The 8494-nt window shown below is 49.5% G+C and overlaps 1 protein-coding gene across 1 annotated transcript; it reads right to left on the bottom strand.

Annotated features, from left to right (window-relative positions):
* LOC105177846 lies at positions 6863-7630 on the bottom strand. The gene has a single exon (XM_011101115.1). The coding sequence runs from the start codon at positions 7628-7630 to the stop codon at positions 6863-6865; it is 768 nt and encodes a 255-aa protein (XP_011099417.1).

The following is an 8494-nucleotide window of genomic DNA, read 5'->3' as shown; positions in this document are numbered from 1 at the left end:
ATATATATATACCCATCATTACTCCCCCACTTTTTCAAAGTGCAAGTTCGTTGCCTTTGGGAAAGTCGAACCGTCGCAACCGTCGATTGGCGGTCCTTGCGGACGCGTGGCGAGATCCTGTCGATTGACCTTCGGCGCGTTTCTCCAGAATGGACCTCTTATAAATATCCCACCATTTGAACTCTCGGCTCTACCTCACGCAAAGACTTCTAGCGACCAAGGCTTACATCCACACATTCGTATTCGATCTGCGGCTTCCAAAGTCATCCTACTTTTAAGGTACGATGCCTTCCAGCTCTAGCTCGAATTCTAGGTTGCGATCTGGCTCTAGGCCGCGATCTGGTCCAGAGTCCTCTTCGTCCCATTCTGAATTTGCTTCTGGATCCTCTTCTGAGTCTGGTTCTGGTTCGTCCTCTGGGTCTGGGTCTAGGTCGGTGTCTAAGTCTTCACATGGGTCGTATTCTACTTCTCCCAAGAGGAACAAGAAGTTTTCTGTCACCAAACTTAACAATGAACAAACTGGGCCCTCGGTCCTTGCCAAGTTCCAAGACCGACTCGTCAAAAACCCTTGGGAGGCTGTGGTTAGCAAAGTTAGGGTGCCTGCCCATAAGATTAGGGAAAAATACCATATCCCCTCCAATTTTATGTCGTCATCGCTGCTACCTTCGATCGCATGCATCGACCTCTCGAGGGGTTTAGTGTTTTTTCTATCAAGCACCTCGATGCCGGGCTGCGATTTCCTCTGGCTCCTCCTGTGGTCGCGATTTTGAATAAGCTGGGGTTATGCCCTATGCAACTCTCCCCAAATTCTATTACCCATATCGTCCTTTTCGTCGTAATAATGCAATTTGTAGGTTTAGACCCCAGTTTTGACAATTTTTGGAGTTTGTATTCTTTCACCACTTCCAAGCGGTCTGGGAGTAGAGGTTTCTTTTACCTTTCGGCCAAGCCCGAGTGCGGATATCTGAGCGCCCTGAAATCAAATGTAGGAGTCTGGCTAGATCGCTATATTTTCATTCGATCTCCTAGTGGTGTTTGGCCCTTTAAGAACGAGTGGACCAAGTATAAACCCATTCCGAAAATCAGTGGACGGGGCTGGAGGGTGACCAAATAAGGAGTCTAACGTCTTATAAGTATGATCCCAAGAAGCTTCTCACTGAGAAGATTTTGCAATTGTCTGGGCTCTCTCCAGCGTCCCTTCACATCGAAGAGTCTTTAGGTGATTTTCTCCATTTGGTATCGCTTGCTTTCATCGCTGTAGTGCTCGCATATGCTAACTTTTCCCTTCTTGCAGATAGTATAATCATGAGCACGCGTACTGCTATGCGGAGGATCGCGTCCCAGAATAAAACGAAGAAGGGTGGTGAGATCCGAAGGGGAAGGGCAAGGCGGTTGCTGGTGCTCCAGATTTACCTTCGAACCTACCTCCCCCGGTTCCCTCAAAGGCGCTCGCGGTCGCGACTCCTGATGGACAACAACCCATTGCAGTTGATAGTGAGGATACGCCTTCCGCCCATGGTGGTCATCTTGGCTACAACTCTTCGGAGTTTGGGTCTAGACGAGGCCAGTGGTGACCATGGGGCCGATCAAGGAAGCCAAGGTCCTCCACCCGAGGAGCGATCTAAGAAAAGGAAGCGATCCTCTCCGAAGAAGGGTCATGGGCCCAAGTCCAAGTTAGGGCCCAGCGATAAGGGCAAGGAGAAGGAGCTCGCGGAGGCCTCTCACCCTCCTCCTTCCAAATCGCATAGCCCGAGCGTGCTAAGCAGGATGGCTAAGGAAGCCGCAGACAAAACCAGTATAGAGGAAGATCGGGACAAATTTTTGAGGGTGGCACAGCTGGCCACATGTTGGGAGGATAGTCGGGCAGCTCTTCGAGGCAATGTACCACCTCCCGAATGGCAGGACATGTCGAGCTCGTCGCTATATGGCGAAGCAGGGGGCGATACTTTTGCTGTCTATAACTCATTCGTCTCCGTTCGCGATCAAGGGGCGCTTGTGACGAATAGCCTCATTCGGCTGGAGGAGTTCGCAGCTCACTCCATGGTCCAGGTATTCTATCGGTTGACTTCGATCTCACTTCTGTTCTATTATTCACTGCATTTGATCCTGCAGGCCATGACCTTCCTCCGAAGCCTGAGCCTCAAATGCACCCATTACCAAAGGAGTTATATCCAAACTGATCAGAAGGTGCAGGATCTCCGAACTCAGCTAGCAGAACGAGACGAGACAGAATGCAAACAGGAGGATAATCTGCTGGCTTTGGGTGACGAGGTCCAAAAGCTGCGAGCCGAGCTCGATGCCTCCAAAAAGGATAAAAAGATCCTCCGTTCTGAGCATGAAGTGGCTCTATCGGAGGCCAAGAAAGAGGCATTCAAGGCCGGGCGAGAGGCTGGCCTCGAGGAGGGCCGTAAACGTGGGGTGGAAGAGGGCCAAGCCGGCTGCATTCCGATCGAAGAACATCAACGCATTTTGGCCAGCTCTAGGATGTCCGCGGTTCGTGACTTTCTGAAGACCGATACTTTCACGACCGCTCTCGAGATCAAGTCTGCGGACTCGTTCGCCAAAGGCTATGAGACCTGTTTGTCTCACGTCGAAAAGCTTGGCGGATTTAACGAGTCTTTTGGCCGCAGCAAATTGGACATCTCGCTTGATGGCGACCTCCAACCCCTTCCCCCGGATCCTGAGCTGAAAGACGACGAATTTATGGTCCTGAGGGACGAGCTAGAGGCGGAAGCTGATGCCTGATCAATCCCGATCTTCTATTTTTGTAATAGGATTTGAGCTGACTGATCAAAATGTAAATCCTAGAGATTTTTAGGAACATCATTTTTTGTAAACAGGACGTCGGGGTGAGGATTTTTGACGACCCCTGTATATGACATTTTGTTAATGGAAAGATTTTCCTCAACTTTTGGCAGCTTGCATATTTTGCTTCTTTATTTGCCCATTGCATGTCTTTATGATCGCATGAAGCTTGCCTCTTTTCAATCGTTCTTTCAGTTCGCGTGTGACTTTAGTGCGTCTTTTTCAGATCGCATTTTGGACGCGTCTTTTTCAGTTCGCGTTTTGCTTGAGTGCATCTTTTTCAGATCGCATTTTGGACGCGTCTTTTTCAGTTTGCGTTTTGCTTGAGTGCGTCTTTTTCAGATCGCATTTTGGACGCGTCTTTTTCAGTTCGCGTTTTGCTTGAGTGCGTCTTTTTCAGATCGCATTTTGGACGCGTCTTTTTCAGTTCGCGTTTTGCACTTAGAAGATTCAAGTAACGAACGATAATAAAGACAAGGGAAGATACACACATGGATATAAGCACGAAAACAAATACGGTTTTATGAATCCCTTTGGACAAATTGCAATGGGTACAAATGCTTAATGACACAATGTTTAGCATGGATACAATCTTCCTAACCTTAGAAATATACAATTGGTAATCTGCTAGGAGTCTTCGCATATAATTTTACTGCTGACGGGTTTTCCGTTGTTCAATTTGTTCGTTGATGGCCTTTCACAGGCTCCTTGTTCGATCTCCTTGTTGGTGGCCTTTCATAGGCTCCTTGTTCAATTAGCTGGCTGATGGCCTTTCACAGGCTCCTTGTTCGATCTCCTTGTTGATGGCCTTTCACAGGCTCCTTGTTCGATCCGTTGGTTGATGGCCTTTCACAGGCTCCTTGTTCGATCCGCTGGTTGATGGCCTTTCGCAGGCTCCATATTCGATCCGCTGGGCTTCATGCATAAAACTTCTTCAGGTTCTGTATGTTCCAAGGGCGTGGTAAGTCTCGACCCTGCAAGTCTTGCAGCCTCTATGTACCCTTCTTTCTGATCTCGGTTACGTTGTACGGACCCTCCCAGGGCGGTTCCAACTTTCCCACGTGCTTGGAGGCTTCTACCTTCTTCAACACAAGATCTCCTACCTGCAACTGACGTGGTCGCATTCTGCGATTATGGCTCTTCATCATCAAACCCTTGTAGTGTAAAATTCGAGCATATGCGGCCTCCCTCTTTTCTTCAATGACGGTGAGGTCGAAACTTCGCTCCTTCTGGTTCGTCTCGGGTTCGTATTGCATGACTCTTTGCGATTCCTCCCCGATTTCCGCGGGAATGATGGCTTCGATCCCGTATACCAGGCAGAAGGGGGTCTCGCCTGTAGCGGTTCGTGGTGTTGTGCGGTAAGCCCACAAGACCCCAGGCAGCTCGTCAACCCATGATCCCTTGCTCTCGAGGCGCGTCTTCAAGTGTTGCAAGATTGTCCGGTTCGTCACCTCGGTCTGTCCGTTCGCCTGAGGGTTCGCAACTGCCGTGAAGTGCTGTCCGATCTTTAGCTCCTTGCACCATTCCGTGATCTTTCTGCCCTGGAACTGCGTGCCATTATCAGATATCAGTATCCGAGGTATACCAAATCTGCATATGATGTTCTTCCAAATAAAGTTGATGACTTCCTTCTCAAATATTTTGGCTACTGCTTCCGCTTCGACCCACTTGGAGAAATATTCGACCGCCACAATGATGAATTTCTTCTGAGCTTGCGCGGGTGGAAAAGGTCCTACGATGTCAATTCCCCACTGATCGAACGGGCATGCTATCTTGATCGGTTCCATCGGGGTCGCGGGCTGATGTATCAAGGAAGCATACTTCTGGCAGCTTTCACATTTTCTCACCAAGTTCTTGAAATCTTCGACTAGGGTGGGCCAGAAATACCCCTGTCGCATCACTTTCTGAGCTAGCGATCTCGCCCCTGAATGATTGCCGCAACTTCCTTCGTGTATTATGCGCATCACGTACAAGGCTCTCTCTTCATCCAAGCATTTCAGGAGAGGGTCGTCCACTGTCCGTTTGTAGAGCTGACCCTCCAACAACGTGAATCGAGCGGCTCGAAATTTGACTCTCTTCGCCGCCACTGGATCGCTAGGCAGGGTACCATCCTCGAGATACCTTACGATTTCGTTCATCCACGACCCTGCCTCTGAGACGACCTGGACTTCTGTTTTACTCGCAAGGGCCGACTGCCCGCGTACTAAGGCTGTGATTTTGCGGTCCCGAATTCCATCCATCGCAGCTCCAAATTTTGACAGACCGTCCGCTTTGTAATTCTCTATTCGGGGGACTTGCAAAATGGAGCATCTACTGAACTTTCCCATCAATCGATGCACGATCTCTTTATACTGGGTCATTATTCTCTCTCTCGTCTCGTATGCTCCTTCGATCTGCATAGCAATCAACTCTGAGTCGGTAAAAACTTCCAAATCTCGAGCACCTGCCTCATATGCGAGCTCTAATCCCAATACCAATGCCTCATATTCCGCCTCATTATTTGTCACCGGGAATGATAGGCGAGCTGCAACTTCTATCTCGACTCCCTCTGGTCCTTGGATCAGTATGCCTGCTCCTCCATTGTTCCCGTTAGAAGATCCATCAACATGCAACATCCATTTCGAATAGGGGTGATCGGCGGCTTCGGGTTCCTTCAGGTCGCCGGACAGCTCTGTGATGAAATCTGCGAGCACCTGCGCCTTCTGGGCTGTTCTGGGTTGGTACTCAATATCATGTTGCCCCAATTCGACCGCCCACTTGATCAATCTTCCGGAGGCTTCCGGCCGCGACATCACATGCTTAAGGGGGTGGTTCGTCAACACCACCACTTTGTGCGACTGAAAATATGGTCGTAGCTTTCGGGCAGTCACTACTAATGCAAGGGCGAGTTTTTCCATCTCTGAATATCGCGATTCTGCCCCCTGGAGCATTTTACTGACATAATAGACTGGATTCTGATTATTAGCTTCCCCTCTCACTAATACGGAGCTGACCGCGTTCTCGGACACCCCAAGATACAAAAATAATGTTTCCCCTTCTTTAGGATTCGCGAGCAATGGAGGCTTGGTGAGATACTCCTTTAGTTCCTGCAAAGCCTGCTCGCATTCTGGAGTCCAAGCGAAACTCTTGGGCTTCCTTAAGGCTTTGAAAAATGGTAAGCTTCTGTCTGCCGATCGCGATATAAACCTGCTTAAAGATGCGATCTTTCCCGTAAGCTTCTGCATCTCTTTGATCGAATTCGGCGATCTCAGGCCCATAATGGCTTGGATCTTTTCTGGGTTCGCCTCTATTCCTCGTTCACTGATCATGTACCCCAGAAACTTTCCCCTAGCCACACCAAAGGTACATTTGTCCGGATTGAGCTTCATCCCATGCGACCTCATTATGTTGAACGCCTGAGAGAGATCTTCCAAGTGATCCTGCGACCTCCTGCTCTTCACTAACATATCATCCATGTATACTTCCATGGTCTTCCCCAAGAGATCTCCGAACATTTGATTTACTAGCCGCTGGTAAGTGGCACCCGTGTTCTTCAACCCGAATGGCATCATGTTATAGCAATAGATCCCTTTCTTTGTGACAAACGAGGTCTTGTCTCGGTCTTCTTTCGCCATGTGGATTTGGTGGTACCCTTGGTAGGCGTCCATCATCGAGAACATCTCGAACCCGGCTGTGGAGTTGACCATCAAGTCAATTCTTGGCAAGGGATACGGATCCTTCGGGCAAGCTTTGTTCAAGTCCGTGAAGTCAACGCACATACGCCATTTTCCCGAGGATTTGGGAACTAACACGACGTTCAAGAGCTAATTGGTGTATTGGATCTCGGATATGTATCCGGCTCTTAATAGTTTTTCGACCTCTTGTCTGATTATTGCGTTCTTGTCGTTTCTGAATGATCTCTTCTTCTGTTGTACCGGTCGAACTTTCGGGTCGACGTTAAGGCGGTGAACGATAACTCCGGGATCGATCCCAGTGAAGTCCGAGGGGCTCCATGCGAATACATCAGCATTCTTCTTCAAAAATTCTATCATAGCCAACTCCCCGTCCATGTTCGCCCCTATCCGGGTAGTTTTGTCAGGCTCATTTGGGACAGTTGCACCTTTTTGTATCCGCCACTGGGCTTCATGTGCTCTGCCTCATACGGTCGGGGCTCTGCGTCCTCCCTGACCTTCTGCTTTTTCGACCTCGGCTCCCCCTTTATAGATAGGTTGTAGCATTTTCGAGCCTCCTTCTGGTCGCACGATACTTCCCCGATCCCATACTCGGTAGGGAACTTCATCTTCATGTGGTACGTGGAGATGACCGCTCGGAATGAGTTCAGTCCCGGCCGACCCAATATGACGTTGTACGTGAATGGGGTATCCACCACCAAGAACTTGACCATCAGGGTTTTTCTTTTTGGCTCCTCTCCCATGGACACTGGCAGCTCAATCGTCCCCAGTGAGGCCACTTCACTTCCCCCGAAGCCAACTAACGGGGTCTTCACGGGTTCAAGCCTCGCGTTCTCCAGCCCCATCCGATCCACCACATTTTTGAAGATGATCTCCGCTGAGCTCCCACTATCAATCAACACTTTGTGAACGGTGAAGTTCGCAATATCTAGCTTGACGACCATCGGGTCGTTCTGTTCTCCACCTTCATCCAATCTGTCCAAACTGTTGAATGAGATAGCCTCTTCGTCTTCCACCTTTAGCACGAATTCCTTTTCTCGAACCGAGTCGGCCGCTCGAGCGCATCTCTTTCGTGTTCGGCTCGAATCTCCCGCGGTCGGTCCTCCCGCGATCGTGTATATAACGCCCTTGGTAGGCGCGTTGTTCCCGCCCATCGAGACCCTGTCGATTTTTTATGAGCCCGGGTTTCTGTCCCGATCACGGCTTCTCGATCTGCTCCTCCTTCCTTCTCTACCGATTTTACAATTTGGGGGCACGCGATCTCAGAAATGCCCCTGCCTAATGAGCCTTTCGATCTCATCCTTCAGCTGATAGCATTCCTCTGTGTTGTGTCCCCTCTCCCGGTGGAAACGGCAGTACTTGTTAGAGGTTTTCTTGGAGGGGGTGTACCTCGTGTGTCTTGGCCACTTCAGCACATCGGCATTCTCTACCATCATCAGGGCCTTCTCTCGAGACATGGCTAGAGGAGTATAATTGTGGTACTTGGAATGTACTTGGGTTCCTTCCGTTTCTCTGTTTTAGGCTTGTCATTTCCTCCTCCCCTGCCCTCTTGAGGTCGCTTAGGGATGTACTCCCGCTCCCTTCGTTCTGAGTCGTTCATTGCATTCATCTCCTCTTCGTCGATATATTTCTGTGCTAATGCCATCAATTGTTCGACATCGACAGACGGGTCTCGTGCGAGGGCTGATGCGAAAGAGCTCTTCCTGAGCCCGTGAATGAGGATGCTCACGAGCATGTCAATCCTTAACTCTTGCACCTCCAGGGTTTCGTTGTTGAACCGGCCCATGAAATTTTTCAAAGTTTCATCCTCTCTCTGCCGGATGTTAAATAGATGTGTGGCGGACCTCTTCTGCTTCTTCTTGCTCGCAAAATGGAAGTTGAATTTTTGCACGAGCTGCTCGTAGGATTCGATGCTTCCTCGAGGCAGGTTTGTGAACCACTCTTGAGCTTTCCCCGTGAGTGTGGTCGCAAACAGTTTTGCCATTATCGGGACTGATTGTCCGTAAAGGTTCATTACC

This window comes from Sesamum indicum, linkage group LG2 (genome assembly GCF_000512975.1).
Source record: "Sesamum indicum cultivar Zhongzhi No. 13 linkage group LG2, S_indicum_v1.0, whole genome shotgun sequence".
NCBI lineage: Eukaryota > Viridiplantae > Streptophyta > Magnoliopsida > Lamiales > Pedaliaceae > Sesamum > Sesamum indicum.
This window is presented reverse-complemented; position numbering and strand designations above follow the sequence as displayed.

Bases quoted from the DNA above. Each gene is read 5' to 3' on its own strand.
- LOC105177846 (XM_011101115.1), bottom strand. From the start codon at position 7,630: ATGGGCGGGAACAACGCGCCTACCAAGGGCGTTATATACACGATCGCG.